The sequence below is a fragment of the Eumetopias jubatus genome, unplaced genomic scaffold, assembly GCF_037043125.1.
Source record: "Eumetopias jubatus isolate StellerSeaLion01/CBP00866 unplaced genomic scaffold, mEumJub1_p1.0 scaffold_13, whole genome shotgun sequence".
NCBI lineage: Eukaryota > Metazoa > Chordata > Mammalia > Carnivora > Otariidae > Eumetopias > Eumetopias jubatus.
Genome location: NW_028274819.1, coordinates 37,336,810 through 37,358,572, shown reverse-complemented (window position 1 = coordinate 37,358,572; position 21,763 = coordinate 37,336,810). Strand labels below are relative to the sequence as shown.

The 21,763-nt window shown below is 34.9% G+C and overlaps 1 protein-coding gene across 1 annotated transcript in view; it reads left to right on the top strand.

Annotated features, from left to right (window-relative positions):
• Window positions 1–21,763, top strand: part of ANO5 (anoctamin 5) — a 102,279-nt gene that overhangs the window by 24,200 nt on the left and 56,316 nt on the right. The window contains exons 4-6 of the mRNA XM_088017433.1: window positions 13,902–13,943; window positions 16,657–16,770; window positions 20,944–21,012. Of these exons, the coding sequence (XP_087873559.1) occupies window positions 13,902–13,943; window positions 16,657–16,770; window positions 20,944–21,012 (225 nt within the window). The remainder of the gene's footprint in view (window positions 1–13,901; window positions 13,944–16,656; window positions 16,771–20,943; window positions 21,013–21,763) is intronic.

The window sequence follows — 21,763 nt, the reverse complement described above, 5'->3', positions numbered from 1 at the left end:
CGGAAAGCATAACTATTTTCTTGCATTTTAATTTCTCAGTTTTACAAATGAGAAAAAAATGAAGGGTCTGAAAGGTTTAATGACTTCATCAAAATTATCCAGACGTTGAAGAGGCAGATCCTGGAGTAGAACTCGAGTTTCTGAATTGTGGTTTAGTATTCTTTCTTCATCTCTTCAATCCTTTTACCTGTTAAGTACATGCCTGAGAATGGTCATGAAGTACAGTTTATTTAAAAATCAAATTTGAATATCAATTAAGAGGTTAGTAAAGAGATTTAAAATTTTTCACTTATTGCTTAGTAAAAAAAATGGTGCTAGAAATAGAGTTATATTCTTATACTGACAATTTTAATGGGTGAGGTTTTGCTTTTTGTTCACATACTGATCTATAATGTTCCAGAATGAAGGATGTGGGGTTCATCAAATTATAATAATTGAAACTTTGTTGGTTCTTTTTTTTTGATCATGTAAAACATTTATATGATTCCAAAGTTGAAAGCCATAGATCCAGTAAAGTTTAATGGAGCCTAAAGCTTATGCTAGTTTGGTGTCACTCTTTAAGAAGAATCATGGAACAATAATTTACTTTAAAAAAATTTACAAAATATTTAACCATGAGAACATATTGTTAGAGTGTCCTTCTAAATCCTTGGAGGGGCTGATGCAAGCAAGAAGCCCTGAAGCTTTGCCTTTATTAGCTTGGAGGTAAATCTATCTGAGGATGAAACTATGAAATGAAACATTTTCCAAGAAAATTTTCTTCCTTATTTTCCCTCTTAATCCTCTGTAGTAATCATTTTTACTTGGTTTATCCTTTTATCCTGTTAACATATCCCTTAATAGTATATAAAATTTCTTACACCCCAAACTCGAGTATGGGGGTGTGTGTGTGTGTGTGTACATACATATGTATATTTATATTCCTCCTGCCTCTTTCACTAAAGGCAGCATACTATATATACTGTTCTGTTCCTTGGTTTTTACTTAACATAACCCAAGTTCATGCAATATTGTATATAGATTTCATTCCTATTCATTTGTATGTTGCATAATATTACATTGTGGAGGTTTAGCCTGGTGTATTCATTCAGTTCCTTTATTGATGCACATTTGAGTTGTTTTTAATCTTTTGTTATTACTGATATTGTTATAATAAATACCCTTGGGAGTCAGTCTTAATAATATTTTGGCCAGTGTTAAATAAGATTTCTGTATAAAAGAATAAACATATATGTAATTTAACCACATATTGCCAAATTCCCCTCTGTTTTGCATTTCTAACAAGTGTACGAGAATGCCTGTATGCCTACAGCCTCATAGCATGTTGTCAGGAGTTTAGATTTTTGCCTATCTGAGGTGAGATAGCTAGTGGCTGTTGGGAACTCCATCAGTTAGCTGTATCTTGGTGTAGTTTAAATTTGCCTTTCTCTCAATATGAGTGGGACATTCATCTTTTCCTATGTTGATGGTCATTTTAATTTATTTTTCTGGATAATTCTGTTCATTTATTTTGTCTATTTTCCTGTCAAACTGTTAGGTATTTCTTTTTTCTCTTGATTTTTTTTTTTTTGGAGCTGTTTACCTATTTATTGTTATCCCCCTGCCTGTGATGAGTTTTAAGTAATTTCCCCATTATGTCATATGCTCATAATTAAAATTCTAGATTCCAAATGATTTGAAAATGATTTATCATATTTCATTTTTTATGATGACAGTGTCTTTGGTTAAACAGCAAGCTGTGAAATTAAACAGTAAGCTTCTTTTTCAAATAAACTTTTTATTTGAGTATAGGTTTAGATTTACAGAGTCATTATAGATACAGGACATAATATTTCTTACACCCCCATTTCCATTTTCCCTTGTTATTAGCATCTTGCATTAGTAGGGTAAAATTAATGAACTAATATTGATACATTATTATTAACTGAAGTCCATACTTTATTCAGATTTCCTTAGTTTTTCCCTAATGTCCTTTTTATATTTCAGGATCCCATCTAGGATACTACATTGCATTTATTTATTTTTAAGTTTTTATTTTAATTCTAGTAGTGTTAACATACAGTATTATATTAGTTTCAGGTGTATAGTATAGTGATTCAGCACTTCCATACATCACCCCCGGTGCTCATCACGACAAGCACACTCCTTAATCCCCAGCAGCTATTTCACCCATCCCTCCACCTCCTCCCCTCAGTGACCATCTGTTTGTTCTCTGTAGTTAAGAATCTGATTCTTGGTTTGTTTTTCTTTTTTCCCCTTTGCTTGTTTGTTTTGTTTCTTAAATTCCATGTATGAGTGAGATCATATATATTTGTCTTTCTCTGACTGACTTACTTTGCTTAGCATTATACTCTGTAGCTCCATCCAGGTCATTGCCAAATGGCACAATTTCATTCTTTTTTTATGGCTGAATAATATTCCAATGTGTATATGTGCTACATCATCTTATCCATTCATCAATTGATGGGCACTTAAGCTGCTTCTGTTATCTTGGCTATTGTAAATAATGCTGCTATAAAAATAGGGTGCCATGTATCCCTTTGAATTAGTGTTTTTCTGTTCTTCGGGGAAATACTTAGTAGTGTGATTACTGGATGGTAGGGTAGTTCTATTTTTAACTTCTTGAGGAACCTCCATACTATTTTCTGCAGCGGCTGCACCAGTTTGCATTCCCACCAACAGGGCATGAGGGTTCTTTTTTCTCCACATCCTCCCCAACACCTGCTGTTTCTTGTGTTGTTGATTTTAGCCATTCTGACAGGTGTGAGATGATATCTCGTTGTAGTTTTGATTTGCATTTCCCTGATGGTAAGTGATGATGAACATCTTTTCATGTGTCTGTTGGCCATCTGGATGTCTTCTTTGGAGAAATGACTGTTCATGTTTTCTGCCCATTTTTAATTAAATATCTGTTTTTTGAGTTGTTTCAGTTTTGTTTGTTTTTTTTTTAAAGATTTTATTTGTTTGACAGAGAGAGACACAACGAGAGAGGGAACACAAGCAGGGGGAGTGGGAGAGGGAAAAGCAGGCTTCCTGTGGAGCAGGGAGCCTGATGCAGGGCTTGATCCCAGAACCCTGGGATCATGACCTGAGCCGAAGGCAGTTGCTTAACCAACTGAGCCACCCAGGCGCCCCTTCAGTTATTTATATATTTTGGATACTAACCCTTTATCAGATATGTCATTTGCAAATATCTTCTCCTATTCTATAGGTTGCTTTTTATTTTTGTTGATTGTTTCCTTCACTGTGCAGAAGTGTTTTATTTTGATGTAGTCCTAATAGTTTACTTTTGCTTTTGTTTCCTTTGCCCTGGGAGTCTTATCTAGAGAAAAGTTGTTACAGCAATGTCAAAGGGGTTACTTCCTGTGTTCTCTTCTAGGATTTCTCATATTTAGGTCTTTAATCCATTTTGAATTTATTTTTATTACACTGCATTTAGTAGGATGTCTCCTCTTGGCTGTGACAGTTTCTTATACTTTTTGTGTTTTTGATGACCTTCACAGTGTTGAGAAGTACTGATTAGGTATTTTGTAGGCTGTCCTTCAATTAGGATTTTTCTGATGTTTTTCTCATGATTAGACTGGGGTAAATATGTTTTGGGGAGGAAAACAAAGAAGTTAAGGGATATTTTCATCACATTATATCAAGGGTATGTCCTGTCAATATGACTTACCATTCTTAATGTTATCTTTGATTGTCTGGCTTGAAATAGTGTTTGTCAGTTTGCTCTGCTATTAAGTTATTCTTTTTCTTCTCCCTTTCTATACTATATACTTCAGAAGAAAGTCAATCTATGAAGCCTACACTTAAGGACTGGGGGGTTGTGCTTCAATGAATGAATTATTTAGAATTCTTCTGTATGGGAAGTTTATCTCTCATTCATTCAGTCATTCATTTATATCAGGATTGACTCATGGATATTTATTTTCTATTTTGTGTTATAAATCCAATACTGTTGTATTTATTTCGTTGCTCAAATTGTTGTAGCTGTGGCTATTGGGAACTTTCTTGATTGACCTATATCCTTTTGACATTGCCTATTAATTTTGTTTTGCTTTGTTTCTAGCATTTACTTTGTGGCACTGCAAAGTGCTCTATGCTCATTTTATACTTTCCCTGCTATCAGTCCTGGAATCAACCATTTCTCCAGGGAAATTTTCTTTTAATGTCCCAAAAATATCACAAAAGAAGAATCTGTATCATTCAGGGTCCTATTAGCCATACTCAGAGTAGGATAATTTGGGGAGGTGTTAATGAAAACTTTTTACAAATAGGGGGGGCTAGAGAATCCTGCTATATATAGATCTAGTATCCATGCATCTATTATCATTGATAGCACTGAAGGGAATAGAAAGAGAGCATCATGTACTGAAGACATTCTTGAAAGGCTCATTGACCTTCAGTGGAGAGATACAGCCTTCCTGAAGCTAACGTTGGGAAGGAAGACACTCATTCTCTTCCTTCTCTCTAATCACAGAAGCCAGAAGTCTAGGGAGTTCTTTGATATCTATACCAGTCATCATCACAAGAAGAAGCAGGGTAGAGAGGGATAGAAAGGGGATCTGCTGGGATGAACCAAAGATATCCAGCAGAATATCATTGCACATATTTTCTTTTTGGGGAATAAAAAGAAACCCTTTGGTTCCTATCATTTTTATTATGATAGAACTTCAATATTAATGATTCTATAAATACAGAAGAATTAACATAATTTAACATTTCGTTTGAAATAGTCAACAGTGGATTTGATTGAGTAGCTAGCTAAGTGGCTACCTAAATTGCTAGAAGATACTAAAAGGACACTAAAGCCATTAAATGAAATTCAGGAAAATAGAGAAAACTGTACCTAAGAAAACTTGTCTCGGAGTGAGTACCATTTGTGTTTGGGGATATAATTTGAAAAGTACTAAAGAGGGAGGAATGAGAATTGGAAAGTCATAGTAGAGGCATGCTTTAGGAACAACAAACAGGACAGATTCTGAAGGGATGTGGGTCTTTAACCTCAGGGATGATATTCCAGATTTAACAACTTATATGGCACAGAAGCTACCTTTAAATAAGTAGGCCAGAACCAATCAGTATAAGTGTAGCATAGTATTTATAATTGATATATGTATAAATTTAGATATAACTACAGAGCCCAGGTATTTTAATTCACTGTCCTGGTGATTTCATGTAGTTTCATGGCTTTAAATGCCACCAATATACTGTCAACTTTCAAATTTAAGTTTCCAGTATAGACATCTCTCCTGAACTTAAGATTGAAATATCCAATAGCTTTCCCATCATATGCACTTGAATATCAAAAGACATCTCAAGATTACTATGTCTAAAATGTAATTTTTTTCTTCCTCCATAAGAAAGCTCCCTGTTGAAGAGTTTCATATCACAGCCACACATAGTCCAAACTTCTAGTTGTTCAGGCCAAAAACTTTAAAAAATTCTCATCTTTATTATTTATACATTACCTACAATGAGATGCACTATTTTAAGTGTATGGTTTGATGAGTTTTAATAAACCACAAAAATCAAAATACAGATTTCTGTTACCTCAAAAGTGTCCTTTTGCTGTTTCACCTCTGCTCTAGGCAACCAATGATTTGGTTTCTTGTTTCTAAAGTTGTATGTGAATAGAATCAGACTCTATATACTATTTTGTGTCTGGCTTCTTTTGTTCAGCATAATGTTGCTGACGTGCATCCAGATCTTCAAATGATACTGATAAATTGTATCTTGTTGAACATATCTGTAGCTTTTTATTCAATTTATTTTGTTTTATTGATAAATAGTATTTAATTTAAGGCTATGCCAAAATTTGTTTATCCACCTGTTTTTTTTTTTTTTTAGATTTTATTTATTTGAGAGAGAGAGAGCATGAGAGAGAACATGAGTGGGGGAGGGACAGAAGGAGAAGCAGACTCCCTGCTTAGTAGGGAGCCCAACTTGGGGCTTGATCCCAGGACCCTGGGATCATGACCTGAGCCAAAGGCAGGGACTTAACCAACCTAGCCACCCAGCTGCTCCCCCCATTCACCTGTTGATGGATATTCATATTGTTTTCAATTTGGGGACCATTATAAATGAAGCTGTTATGAACATTCATGTACGACATACATAATTTGTATAGACATATATTTTAATTAATCTTGGTTAATTTCTTAGGAGTAAAACTTCTGGGTCTTATGAAAGAATATGTGTAAATTTACATGGAATTGCTGAACTATTTGTAAAAGTGGTTCTGCCATTTTTCTTTCCTACCACTAACGTATGAGAGTTCTAGTTGTTCTATACCCTCAGCCGCACTTGATATTGTTAGCTTAGTGGAAGATAGTGGTATCATATGATTTCAATTCTCATTTCCCTGATAAATAATGATGTTACACATCTTTTCATGGGCTTATTGGCCATTCATATATCTTCTCTGTGAACTATCCTTTCAAATCTTTTGTGTATTTTTAAAAATCAAGTTAACTTCCTGTTGACTTGGAAGAGTTGTTTATGTACTCTGTATGCAAGACCTTTGTGAGCTGTTTTCTTTTTTTTTTAAAGATTTATTTATTTGAGAGAGACAGAGAATGAGAGGTAGAAAGCACGAGAGGGAAGAGGGTCAGAGGGAGAAGCAGACTCCCTGCTGAGCAGGAAGCCCGATGTGGGACTCGATCCCGGGACTCCAGGATCATGACCTGAGCTGAAGGCAGTCGCTTAACCAACTGAGCCACCCAGGATGCCCGTCAGCTGTTTTCATTGCAAATATTTTCCCCCAGTCTGTGACTTTACTTAAAATATTTTAACAAAATTTTGAAGGATTTGGAGTTTAATTTCTCATCTTTTTCTTTTATGATCCATGATTTCTGTGTTCTATCTAAGAAATATTTGTTTCTACTAAAATAAGAGAGATTTTCTGATTTTCCTATTTTATAGTTTTACTTTTACTTTTGGCCTGTGATCTATTTGGAGGTAACTTTTGTAGGTGACTTGTGGTGAGGATTGAAGTTTATTTTTAATATAAATACAGCACTATCTGTTCATATGACTATCCTTTTCTCATAAATTACACTGGGACTTCAGTGGAAAATCAGTAGGCTGTGTATACGTGAGTTTACATCTAAACTCTCTATTCTGTCCCATCATCTGTCTATTCTTATGCCAGTATTATGCTGTCTTGTTTACTTCCACTTTAGAGTAAGTATTAACATCAGGCAGAGTATTATTCCTACTTTGTTCTTCCTTATCAAAATTGTTTAGCTATTTTAGATTCTTTGCATTTCCATATACATTTTAGAATCACCTTGATAATTTCTAAAAAAAAATTAAATCTTACTGGTATTTTGATTGGTATGGCATAGAGTTTTAGATAAATATTTTTAAAGATTTTATTTATTTATTTGACAGAGAGAGAGACAGTGAGAGAAGGAACACAAGCAGGGGGAGTGGGAGAGGGAGAAGCAGGCTCCCCACTGAGCAGGGAGCCCAGTGCCGGGCCCGATCCCAGGACCCTGGGATCATGACCTGAGCCTAAGGCAGATACTTAATGACTGAGCCACCCAGGGGCCCCAAGTTTTAGATAAATTTGAGAAGAATCTGTATCTTAATAATACTGATCTTTCAATACATGAACATGGAATATATCTCTTTATTTTGATCTTCTTTAATCCATCTCAGCAACATTTTCATTTTCAGTATATGTCTTGCACATCTATTGTTAAATTTGTTCATAGATGCTTTATATTTTTGATAATCTTATAAATTTTTTTCAATTTTCAACTAGACCTTTATATGTACAAATGCAAAGTTTAAAGCATATGGGATATCCTAAAGCACCATACTCTGCCACATGAATAGTATGGGCACCAAGGCAGTAGAATGGCAGAAGACCCAGAGCTTTCACTATGTGCAGGTCATTCACAAAGGAAGTCAGATGGGCCTTGAGAAAAGTGAGGTTTCCACGTATGAAATGGAAACATACAGAAGGCTCTCTGCTACATTTTTTTAACCTCTTAATTTTAGGCTTATTCAACATGTGAGCATCCTTTTATGTGGTCTCAGTGAACAAAAAATAATGGTAGTAGTATTAGAAAATATTTCCTCTAAGGTTTTTTTTTCTGTATTAGTTGTTACAGTATTTAATATAACATATTCAGACACCTCACTAGACTGATATTCATTGTTATAAAATTCTTAGCCAGTCTGTTCCTTGTTTAGAGTGCCAAACACAGCATATTTGATACTTGATACTTGAAATAGTTAATTTTTTTTAACATAGCTCCCCTGCATGACAAAATATATTTCAGGCTTAATCATGAAATGAGTAATAATGTTGGCTAAAAAATAAATACATCAGTGAACATTTTATATTACTGCATTTCATTTCATATATATATATATACATTTTATATTATTGCATTTCATATATTATTGCATTCCATTTCATATATATATATATATAGTCTTGCTAGTTAAAAAATAAAAATTAAAAGTAAATATGTTATTACAAAAAATAATGACTATCTTAACATTGTATTAGTTGAATTTTTGGAAAAAAGGGAGAAACTGTATTGCTGCATATTGGTCTGTTTCAGCAATGAATTGCAGTTCTTTTTTGGGAGCTTAGTGGAAGTTTCTGATGAGTTTTAATATTGTATATGTAAGCTTCAATTTAGTAAATGGAAGTTAATTTGGAGAATCCTCAGATCCGTGTCTGAAATTTTTGGAAAAAAGGGAGAAACTGTATTGCTGCATATTGGTCTGTTTCAGCAATGAATTGCAGTTCTTTTTTGGGAGCCTTATGCAAATGTGTCATTGGTGTATTTAAAATTGAGCTTTGCATATTTATAGTTAATAGTGTATAGCCAAATTTGTCAAATATACTCGTGGTTTATAAAAATAATACATTTTATTAATTTTAACTTCAAAAATTTCTCCTATGAAGCAACGGATATACAAATAGTTAGGAAAAGTCTTAAGCATAAGGGTATTAGAGATTCATAAAATCCTATTTCACAGTAAATTCCTAAGAAATCATAATACTATGCATGTCTTCAATTTTATTATTTTATTTATTTATTTATTTGATAGAGCGAGAGAGCACAAGCAGGGGGAGCAGCAGAAGGAGAGGGAGAAGCGGGCTTCCCACAGAGTAGGGAGCCCGATGTGGGGCTCGATTCCAGAACCCTGGGATCATGATCTGAGCCGAAGGCAGACATTTAACCGACTGAGCCACCCAGGCACCCCACATGTCTTCAGTTTTAGAGATCTGTTCTTTCTGCTTTCAGATGTCTTCACAGTGGAAAAAAAAATTCCACTAGAAGGATCTTCACCAGAAAATTCATCCTAAATTCTGTTTGGAAAAAACTTCCAAAGTTTTTCTTCTGCGAAAAAACACCAAAACCAAAACAAAGAAAATGAATAAATGAGAGTAAACATTGACATTATTTGTCCCATTACTATAGAATGAGTGTTGGGACACCTGGGTGGCTCAGTCAGTTAAACATCTGACTCTTGATTTCGTCTGGGGTCATAGTCTGAGGGACATGGGATTGAGCCCTGCGTTGGGCTCCATGTTCAGTGGGGACTCTGCTTGGGATTCCCTCTCTCCCTCTCCCTCTGCCCCTCCCCTGCTTGTGCTCTCTTTCTCTCGCAAATAAATAAATAAATGAATAAAATCTTAAAAAAAAAAAGGGGGAGTGTCTACTTCTTGGTGAAACTGATTGAGGAATTCAGACATTGAAATTTTGATTTTTCTTGCCATGTAAGACCAGAATCTTTGTCCTTTTCCTAACATTCTTCTCATAAATTGGATTCTCTTTTTATGTGCAAACATCCATTTCCTTAAATTTTTTGCTACATGGTTAATTGTTCCTCTGTGATTTTTATGTGTTGGTCTTCGAGGAACAGTCTTAAAGCTTGGTGTTTCACTGTACATTCTTAAGGTCCATTGCAAGTATTTGCAAATATTTCTGTGTCTGATTAATCCATCTAATACTTCAAACTAGAAAAATAGAAAGGAAATTCCACATGGCTGTTATTGTATATTTTGAAGCTACAGTTTAAGCACAGGAATATGTAGACCACAGAGGCTGGGTATATGAAATGCACTCAAAGCAATCTTCAAGGAAGTTACACATATACTGTCAAAGCAAAGTCTGTTGCTGAATCCACAAGCATCGGCATATCCAGACACGGATCTGAGGATTCTCCAAATTAACTTCCATTTACTAAATTGAAGCTTACATATACAATATTAAAACTCATCAGAAACTTAGCAATTGTTTAGGATTTAGATATATTTTTCAAGAAGGAATATTTTACCAATTTTGTAAGAATTTGCTAGTAGTTGACTTTTTGTTGTTTTTATTATTTTTTTGGGTGAACACCAAGGGTTTGCAAGCCTTTTGTGTACCTAGCTGGTTATATGTCTTTATTACTGATAACTTGCTGATAATTAATAAGAATCTACCTGATAACATTAAATATACAAAGTACCCAGTGTTTGGCATAAATTAAGATTGGTAGCTACTGTTTAATTACTGTGGTTTTTGTTTAAATTTAGAACTCATGTAGGGTCCACTCAGTAAGTGGGTTTTATAGTTTGTAGATTGAGTATCTACATCCTTATCATCAAGGGTTAATGTAGATGTAAATGTGAAATCGAAGTCTCAAAAGCAACTGGACTTTTTCTTGCTTAGAAATTCAGAGTGTTGAATGGCTTGTTGTATTACAACTCCATGAATTATATTGATTTTCATTCGCTTACAGTATACGTTCCAGAATTGTCTATGATTTTGGACTTTCATGCCCTGCCTCATCTGTTGCCAATGATCTAGTAGCTGAGACAGCAATCTCTCAAGAGCTTCCTGCTATACCATACTGAGTAGTGCCTGTATTGGTCAGTAGCTGGCCTATTGAAGACATTCATAAATTGCCAAGGAATGGTGTGAGAAAAAGGAAATACATAGAGGAAGAGGCATGCAGATGAGTGATCAAAATTATATATAATGAGAGAAAGATACTATTAACAACTATGTAGCACCAATAATACAGGTTATCAACTCTATTCCTAGACAAAGGACTCTAAAGTGTCTTCTTACGAATAAATTAGAGTAAATTTAATGAATTGAAATTACATAGAGAAAACTTTTTATGAAAAGCTTATAAATATGAAAATTTATTTTATTATGGTAATATTATGGAAAAGGCAAGAAAAATGTGTATGTTAAATATAATGATTTACTATATTAAAAAATTCAGTGCTTAGAGAAAGCCAGAAATAAGTACATCAAATAGTTACTAAGGTAACAAGGAAATAGCAGTGATTTTAAAAATACCTTTTCATTAGTTTCAGTGTTACCCATTTTTTAATAAAAAAGCAAATATAATTTAGCACATGATGGAAATATATAATAAAGTTATTAATTCTATAATTTTTATCTCTAGATTGTAATTTTATCTTTTTGTAATCAAGTCCTTTGGTGGTGATCTTGTAATATATTTAAAATCAAGTTTAAAAAATATTAACTGTTGAGTCAGTATGCTTTCAGACCAAATGCTGGTATTGATCCCATTGGTTTTTATATTGTGAAGATATCATATGTATTGGAAAGCTGCAGACTAACTTGATATTTGATGTATTTTTTGCAGAAGGCTTTTCAGGAATCATCTAGGTAACTTTTTAAACCCTGCACTCTTAGCAGCTCTTAAATGTGTGATACTTAGTTAATTCATGACCATAGGGCCAACTTAAGATTTTATTTATTTATTTGAGAGAGAGAGAGAGAGAGAGCACACACAAGCAGGGGAACAGGGCAGAGGGAGAGGGAGAAGCAGACTCCCCACTGAGAAGGAAGCCTGACGTGGGACTCGATCCTAGGACTCTGAGACCAGGGCTTGAGCTGAAGGCAGATGCTTAACCGACTGAGCCACCTAGGCACCCCGTGGGCCAACTTATTCTATAGGCACAGTGGGTACTGTGCCTACTAGGCCCACGACACTTTTTGGGGTCCATGGAAATGTTTTAATTTTAATTTCTTCTAAAATCAGAATTAAAGAAACAAAAAAACCCATAAATATAATTGTGTATATGAATATATATATATACACACACATATATGTATATTCATTTATTTCTTTTTATTTTTAAAATTTTTCTAAAGAGTTTACTTATTTATTGGTCAGAGAGTGAGAGCAAGCTCAAGCAGGGGGAGCAGAAGAGGGAGAGGGAGAAACAGGCTCCCCACTGAACAGGGAGCCCAATGCAGGGCTGGATCCCAGGACTCCAGGGTCGTACCTGAGCCGAAGACAGATGCTTAACCAATTGAGCCACCCAGGCTCAATTTAAAAAAAAAAAATTTTTTTTTAATGGTGGAAGGATCCCACAAAAAGCAAATAGGCCAGACAGAGCCCATGAAAGTTATAATGTGTTCCTGCATGACGTCTTAGTGCACGACTTTTTCCTTTCCCTTAATAATTCTATAACGAATTTAGGAAAAACATCTGAGAATAACAGTAACCTGTGGATCTCATGAAAGATCCTAAGAAAATCAAAGTGCTAAGATGAAAAATGTCAGCCCAGCAGAAAAATGCATTTTAAAATATGCCTTATGCAGGATGCCTGGGTGGCTCAGTTGGTTAAGCATCTGCCTTCAGCTCAGGTCATGATCCCAGGGTCCTGGGATTGAGTTCCACATTGGGCTCCTTGCTCAGCTGGGAGCCTGCTTCTCCCTCTGCCTGCCGCTCCCCCTGCTTGTGCACCCTCTCTCTCTTTCTCTGACAAATAAATAAATCTTTAAAAAAATTAAAAAATAAAAGGATTTAAAAATAATAATAAAATAAAATATGCTTTATGCAGTGACCAGCGTCCATCTTGTGTCTCTTGTGTTCTTAATCAACAGCAGTATTAACTTGACTATACATAGTTGGTCCTTTGTTTATAGAGCAGCGAGTTTTCACTCCAGTACTCACCTCTGCTTAGATCTCTAGCTTATTTTAAGAAAACAACAGTTTCAGCAAAACCTTTTCCATGACAAGGAGTAAAACTTTTTATTGACAGTTTTATTAGAGTATTTATATTCCATTATATTATAAAATACAGCACTTTCCTTTGTGTGCCATTGTTTGATTTTCTTTCAAATATTATTGATTTTCCCAGATGTTTTAGGTAATTGCCTTGGTGTTTTAAAAATAGCGGTCATAGTGACTAAAGATTGAAGACAACTCAGCATTTAAATAACCAAATGTCTTTCCCTTTCTTTACCCCAGTATTTTGGGAGGCTATGAAATATTTTAAGCTATTAGGTGAACTTTCCATACCATACAGTATAATTGTAGTGCTTTTACTTTCTTTGCCTGATACATATGGGCATACTTAATATTTTACTTTATTTTCCATTATTCTCATGTTTTTCTTCATTTTTTTTCTCTCTCCTTTCTTCCTTAATTCAGTTCCACAAATACATATTATTTAAAGTTACTGTATAAAGAACTTAGGGAAATTTACTTTGAAGTCTCATTTTTCCCCCTTCCATTTATTCTTTATTGTTTTCTTCCTATATTTGTTCTTCTTTCCCTCTTACCAGCTTCTCCCACCCTCCAACTTTTTAAAATTTTTTTATTTAAATTCAGTTAGCCCAACATATAGTACATCATTAGTTTCAGATGTAGTGTTCAATAATTTATCAGTTGCATACAATACCCAGTGCTCATCACATCGTGTGCCCTCCTTAATCCCACCTGCCAGCTTTAAATGCCACACACACACACACACACACACACACACACACACACACACACACACACACACACGTACCTGAGTGATCATACTGAAGGTTTGTGTATTTGCGTGCCTGTGTTTTGGGAATCTTTAATGTCAGGCAGGATTTGCTAACTTTCTGTTGATTGTTTCACAGTCTGCAAAGCGATTCAATTTGTTCCTGAGAAGACGTCTTATGGTAAAACAAGTGCTGAATGATGCTGCTTATGCTTTGGATGGCTGCAGTAATAGCCCCAGTCACTTTTATTCCAATGTATACCTGTGATTTGGAGGGAGTTTGTCACTGATTCCCAGTCCCCAGGCAACTGAGATTTTAGAATGGTGATTCTTAATTGTTTCTGGATCTGATTAGAACTGTGGACCCTCTTTCTAAAAAATATATATGTGTGTCTATTCATATACATATAATTTATGTATATATTATATATAATTATATTTGGTGTGCATACATATTTATATGTATTATATGTACTAATATACTGTAATATTTATATTTGGTATATATAGTATATATATTTCTATTTGGTATCTACATATGTATACACACACACATATATATATTACATACATATACACACACATACACACAATTTGCCTACAGTTTTAGAAGTTTATGAGCTACCAGGGATCCTGGACAATGAACCTTAGAACAATTACCTCATTCAAAGAAAAGCCACCCAGATGTTTGCCTCATTATAAATTGGCATTTCTAAGAACAAATCAAATATAAATACAGACACATATACACATTGCAAGATATTATCTTATTGTCATGTCTTGAGCAAAACAGAAGACTGATGTTTTTTAATAGCCTTCAGTTATATGTAACAAAATTATCAGGCTTTTCTCCCCTAGTTTGCTTCAACCAGTTTTTTGTTAACAGTACTAAGACATGTGCCTCATGGTGATCGACAAGGTTACCAGTGATTTCTCCATATTTTTAAACATTTTACTGTTAATATTAGAGCATGACATCATGGTGGAAGTTTGGGTTTTCCTAGGTAGCATTTGGCTTTCAGAAGGGAGGTATATATACCTATTTTGACTGAACACTCAGAAAAATTAGAGTCACTATTCATCTAGTTACTTTGTTTATTCCCTAATAGTCAAATACTCTGAGTGTGATTTTTGTTGATTTCTATGTGTACGTCCTCTGTTGTTAGAACTTCTCTGTGGACCTAGATTTAGCTTGCCAAACAATAAAAACTTTTGTAAATATATATTGTTTTAAAAATAATCTCTACCATGCAAATTTCGGCTGTCACAAACTAAGAACAAAAGAATTATTGGTTTCTTTTTTCACCTAATTTTTTGCTTTGATTATATTTAGTCCAATTAGTCCTTCCCCGCCCCCCCCCCCCCCCCGCTCCAGTTTGGCTTCCATGAGTTTTGGTGGATTTCATAAAATATTTTAATGTTATGATGATTTACAAGAGCTCAAATGATTTTTTTGTTTTGATTGCTTTTCCTTTCTGTAGTGATTTATATAAATCAAGAGGTAACATGATAACAGTAAGTTTTCTCAGCTTCTTTTACTTACTTTTAGGAAAATGGAGATGATTATGCATCTTTTGTTAGGGTGCAGAGAACTCAGACATAACATTTGAATTACTATATTTTGATGCTGACTGTCTAGACTCCCTGGGTGTATCTTGTTTTTTTATTTTCCCACTCATTTCCTCCTGTACAATGGGAGCTAGTTCTTCCCAAGACACATCAGCTCTGCCTTCATTTAGATAAAATACAGTTACTTTGTTCAAAGACCAGGTCAGACATGAAATTTTTGTCTTATACCTGACTGATCTATATCCATTCCTTTTTAGGGGAGGTCTCCCTGGCCTGCCTTGGGTGAAAAACAGCATAGAATACCATAACAGAAACTCATAAACTAATATAAATACCAGTTATGAAAAGTAAAAAAACACCCAGTTCTCCATTCACAGGTTAGCTGAAGCAATTGGAAAATTGCCTATGTTAAGTTATAACTGCATCACAGGGTGAGAGAGATCACTGACATCTACTGCATTATCTGTTTGCCATCATTCTAAGTATTATATGTGGGCTATTCCAAATATTACATATTATATATTATAAATAAACTTTGGGGAAGACCAAATCAGTCAAACATGAGATCTCTTCTTTTGAAGCTCTCTAGTGTTTTTGTGGTTTTGAAAGGGAAGGAATTGTTGAGCCATAGAACAAGGGAACATTGAATTTGTCAGTTTGACTATTATACTGAGAGAATTGATAACACAGATTCTAAACAAAGGATGGATTCTGGTTGACTTAGGGACTGGTGTTGAAAGGAGATCTGCATGAGCGTTTACTTGTAGTAAAACCAGCTGGCAAGCTACCTGCTTTCTCATTTTTAACTGCACCTTGATTTTATTTTAACCCTTCCAAAGTTGAATTAGAAAGTGGTGATTTTATGAAAACAGTATAAGCATGAGTCATCAATTAATTTTCTTAGAGTGAGATGCATTAATTGGTCTATAATTACACCCCCAAAGTAATGTGTGAACATGAATTATCTGTTGGACTAATTGGTATGTTCTTTAATGAAGATAACAAGTCTCCCTCTGAATATGCATTTTGGGATCAATGTATACATATGTTCATTTTACATTTTGGTATAATTGCATCATTTTTGTTGTGTATGCATGTAGTTAATGCTTAGCTTCATCTTGGGTCTTTCTTGTATATATATCTCCTTTATGGAATTTCACTTTCTAAAACAAACATAATCTGTTGATAAAAACTCTGGTGATTTGTCTTCACCTGCCATTTCAGGACTGAGAAAAAAAATTAGACCAAATTTTAGCTAATTCTTTTCATGTTTTTGCCACTTGAAAATAAAACTGTGAAAGCTGTGTCATTCATGTCTTCTGCAGTTTAAAAAAGATGAACAAAGCAAAGATTCTATCTTCTTCCGAGATGGGATTAGGCAAATTGATTTTGTGCTCTCCTATGTTGATGACATAAAGAAAGAAGCGGAATTAAAGGCGGTAAGTACTTGGGTGAGAGAAATGGAATCATTAAAAGAAGCAATTTCTATAATTCAGCAGGGTTGTTCCCATGGAATTGTAAAAGTCAGAGGCCTCTCAAATGTTACTGAAAGCTGAGAGTAGGGGAGAAGATCTAAGAATGGATTGGATGTGTAAAGTCAGTTTGTGTTTTTGGACTATTTTGAACCCTACCTTCTTTATCTTTTTCCAAATGACTGGTATATTTTTTATGTAGCTCCACAACATTAAATGTGACCTCCAAAATTTGAGGGGTATGTCTGAATATATTTATTTTTTGTAGGCAGTTTTCATTTTGAAAATGTATGGCTAAACCATGCTGTCTGAAATAGCCTTCACATAATGCTCTATTCCTTATCCTGTTTTCTTTTCATTATAACACATCTCTTTCTGACTTATATGTATTCATTGTTTAACTTGTTTGCTGTGTCCAACACCATAAATTAGATTCATGAGACCAAGGACTTTGTCTTTTTCACTGCGGTGTACCCAGATGCCTAAAACAGCGGTGGCAGTATCGTGGATGTTCAATAAATATTGGATATTTGAAATAGTGAATTAATAAATGAATCCATACATGTAAGCATGTACATATATTTACTAACATACTTACATGGGAAATAAATATCATATAAAATAAAAATAAAAAACAATAGATATTATCCTGTAAGACCCTATTCCTTTCTTCCACCCTTTTCTCCTGGAAGCCCTTCCATCAGGCCCCTGAAATCCACCCACAGTTATCATTTTCCTTTTCTCTGGGCTCTTCATTGAGGTTCATTGCCTTCTCTAAGAGTCCTCTCAGGTGGTGGTTGATTTTCATGCATAGGACCTTTTTCTGGTAAATGGCTGCCCTCCCCCCATCTAATTGTTGATTACAGTCTGTTCTTCCTCATCCCTAAAATTCCCCAAGCTTTAGCTCCGATCAGATTAATCATTGCCCTGCTTTGTTGCTGTCATTAATCTTTCTCTGGGTCTTCTGTTTTATTTCTCAACAGTTTGAGCTCCTGGTTCACTCTCATTCTCTCCACCAATATTCTCAAGTTATTGATTATTGCAATGAGTACACAATAACTATTTTTTTAATATTGTTTTATTATGTTATGTTAATCACCAACAGTGTAGGAGGGAACACAGATGAGTATTTTATCGTCCTACCCCCTTTCTTCCTTGAACTCCCCTTTCCATTTATCTTAGCCTCTGGATCAGCCATTCACTTACCTAGAACTTGTCATTACTGATAACTACAAGTCTTTATCATCTCATTGCAGGCATCTAACTATCTGACCTCCTCAAATATTTTGGACCAATACTCTTCCTTCTAGCAGGACCAGATAAGATACAAATACCTTAACCCCCTTTTCACTGCTGGTTCTTTTCCACTGCTTTCCTATGCTGATCCAGCTTAACTCTAATGGTCAACAAATGTAATCACTCTGTTACCTATGCCTTCAGACCCCTGCCCCTCCCTCACTTGTGCTTCCTTGGTAAAACAGCACCTGCAGTTAAACTCACCTTTCCACTGACGGTGTACCGGAACCCGGCAGAAAGAAGGACATGCAGTTCACTTACAGATTTTACCTCATGTTTGTGCCCGTGGACCTCAGCAGAGTGAAGTTAATCATGCCTCAGCAGTCATGCTTCACCTCCTTATTCAGTCCATTTTTCCACTCTCCAAGAACAAAAACCTTCACTTGATCTCAGTTTCCCTGCCAGCTACTCTTCTTTTCTCAAATTCTTTTCTGTCCCATTTTCTCTTAAACCCATTCCCATCAGGCCATCACCTCAACCATTCTGCTCATTTTTGTATAAATAAATCCAGTGATCAAGTCTCAACCCACATCTTACTTGACCTATTAGCAGCATGTTTCTCATTTCCTTCTCGTATGTATGTTCTTCACTTGAATTCCAGAACTCCATATCCTCTTGGTTTTTCTCTTATTTCATTTGTTGTTCCTTCTCAATCTCTTCTTCTCCCTGATCCTTTATTATTGTAGTGCCTCAGGGTCCAATCCATAATCCTCTTCTTTTCCCAGCCTGCATGCAGTTCTTTGATGAAACATTCTGTCTCACAGTTATAAAACCACATCTGTGCTAATTCCAAAGTTCACCTTCCAGTCCATTCTTCTCTTCCACATGACTATTTTGTGTCTCTGCTTGGAAGTCTTATAGACATCTCAGACTTGCCATGTCCAGAATGAGCTCCTGAACATCCCCTGCCCCTCCTAAAATCCTGATGTATCTACAGGTCTTCCCCATCTCCAGTCACTGATCCTACATTTCAATAGTTGCAAAGGATGTAATTTACAATGTATTGCTAATGGTCCAGTTAAACCACTTTTTAGCATGTATCCATAGAACTTCAGTATCATGGGAATTTGATACCCACCATTATTCATTTAAAAAAATGAGTTTATGAAGAAATCCTTCTTCCACACTTGAAATTTTACATCATTTATTTTTCTCCTTCATCTAAAATTTCCATCCCATTTTCCCCACTTAAATTTTTCCCGAAGTAAATATTTTACCTTTGGGAGTCTCTTGTTTGTTCAATTGTAAGTGTGCTGCAACAAATATATGTATACACATTGAAATGTTTTTATTTCCCTTAACCAGAACAGTCTAAGCCTTAAACTTTTTCTTCTGTTTTGAGTTTTTTAAACAATTGTACAAGTATATAATTGATAAAGCATCATGATTGTGTTACAAAATTTGACAGTTACCAAACATAAAAAAATAAACTCATCATCAGTTCGTCAGTTAATGAGATGGACAGAGGGACTTTAAATATATTTTCTTTATTAATAGACGAACAAGGATTATTTCCAGAATGAGTTGGTTCAACTTCAGCTATATTCCTCTCTTGTTTTTATATGCTAGTATAAATTCATCTTGTTCAGATAAATAAGTAGGTTGGAATAGAAAGATTATCATTTAAGCAGTTTTAATCTTTTTTGTACTCCTGAATTCTGTCTCCAAATCATAGTGATGTATCATAAAAAGAGTGTTTAATGGTCCATTGGCTAACAGTCCTTTTAGTTCTTCACTTTTGTTGACCTCAGAGAATTGGCAGCCATGTAACTTGCAAAAGCATTTGTTACTGGAATGAAAAGAGCCGTTTGCTTTCTCAGTTCTGATAAGAATATTTTGAATGCCCCTCCTCCTTTTCGTTGTCCACCTCCCACCTTTTTCTTTGGTCTTTTGGAAGTTTGCTGTCTGCCTCAATCTGATAATATAAAAGAAGGGCAATTAGGAAGGGGTAGTGGAGAGGAAACTTTGCACCACTATCATAGACCTTTTCTCATCTGTAGCAAACTTTGCAAGTGGAGAAAAAGAGCACATTAAACTTTTACTCTTTGTAAAGTTGAAGATATATCAAGGTAGACCTATCAATGTAAAGGTAAGCATTCTGTATTATCATCATAAAGCCAGTTACTATAAAATTCTTCACACTTAAGTTATAATGCAGGCCAAAGGATTTTTCAACAATCAATGCATTGTTTTGAAGCCCGCAAGTAATGATCGTTTTAATTTAATTTTTCTTCTAAGTGAAGCTATTCTGTTCTTCAAGGTTAAAAAGTCATAATGATATTTTGGCTTAAAATTGAATTAAATACATCATTTCTTTTTAAGAATATTGATATATTTGTCATACTGAGTCTTCCCAACCAGAAGCATGATATGCCTCTCTGTTTTTTTTTTTTTAAGATTTTATTTATTTATTCATGAGAGGCAGAGGGAGGAGTAGGCTCCCAAGGAGCAGGGAGCCCGATGCGGGATTCGATCCCAGGACCCTGGGATCATGACCTGAGCTGAAGGCAGACGCTTAACCATCTGAGCCACCCAGGCACCTGATATGCCTCTCTGTTAATCAAGTTTTTTTTTAATGTTATTTAGTAAAGTTTTGCACATATTTACAGATAGAGGTCCTGCACATTTCCTGGAATTATTCCTAGATATATTGGATTTTTATAGTTATATTGTGAATTTTAACACAGGTGAATAGCAGGACATGGTGCTAAGATGTGGGTAATACATAAAATACTTTTGCGTATAACCATGGGAGGGACAGAGGACCATCTGGAATAACAAGTCTGTTTATCACTGGGCAAATAAAAGTGTTCTACATAATTCTATTGATTTGTTTTTCCATAGGAAAGGAGAAAAGAATTTGAACAAAATCTCAGAAAAACAGGTCTTGAGTTGGAAGTTGAAGACAAAAGGGTAAGTATAGGTGTTAATTTGTACCAGAGTCTTGGTGTTTGAAGCATTGTTTTCTTCTGCTATGGACCTTGATCAAATAGACTTTGTGTTTGGGAGCAATACAGTAGTTTTTTTGGCTACAGATATGTAGATGGTAGGGCCTGTGGTCTTCCTGGTAAATAAGCAGGTCAGTGCTCTGAATATAAGATAATGAGTTAAACATTGTAAAAATAGACATACATAATTCTATTCAGGGTACAAAGAAAGTGAAGACACAGGTCTTGTTTCATATCTCTCATTTTGAAGGCTGCTTGTAATCCGACACTCTAGTTAACCTGGCTGTCTTATAGCACAACCCACTATGTAAGCCAAGATGACTTTCTCTGCTCATGAATATGGCAAATTCTTTTATTTATTTTTTTAAATCTCTTACCATCCACTGGTTTTCTAGAATTTCCTTCAAAATGGTTTTTAAAGACCTATTTCGGATCCCACTTTGTCCATGGAACTCCAGTATTCTCTAGTTCTTACTTACTGTTTTTACTGTACTAATAAGTATGTGTTACAGTCTATAACTTGGTCATTCTTCTGTGTCATGAACCCCTATTAAAGCTCTTCTTCTAGGTACAGGCCATACCTAGCTGGGTAAGAAGAGTGTGTATGTCTTATCCTTTGCATGTATCCCTCATATATCCTAAGCACAGTTCTGAGCTCATGGTTAGTCACTAATAACTTAAGAGATTGCCCACAATCACATATGTATCTGTAGATT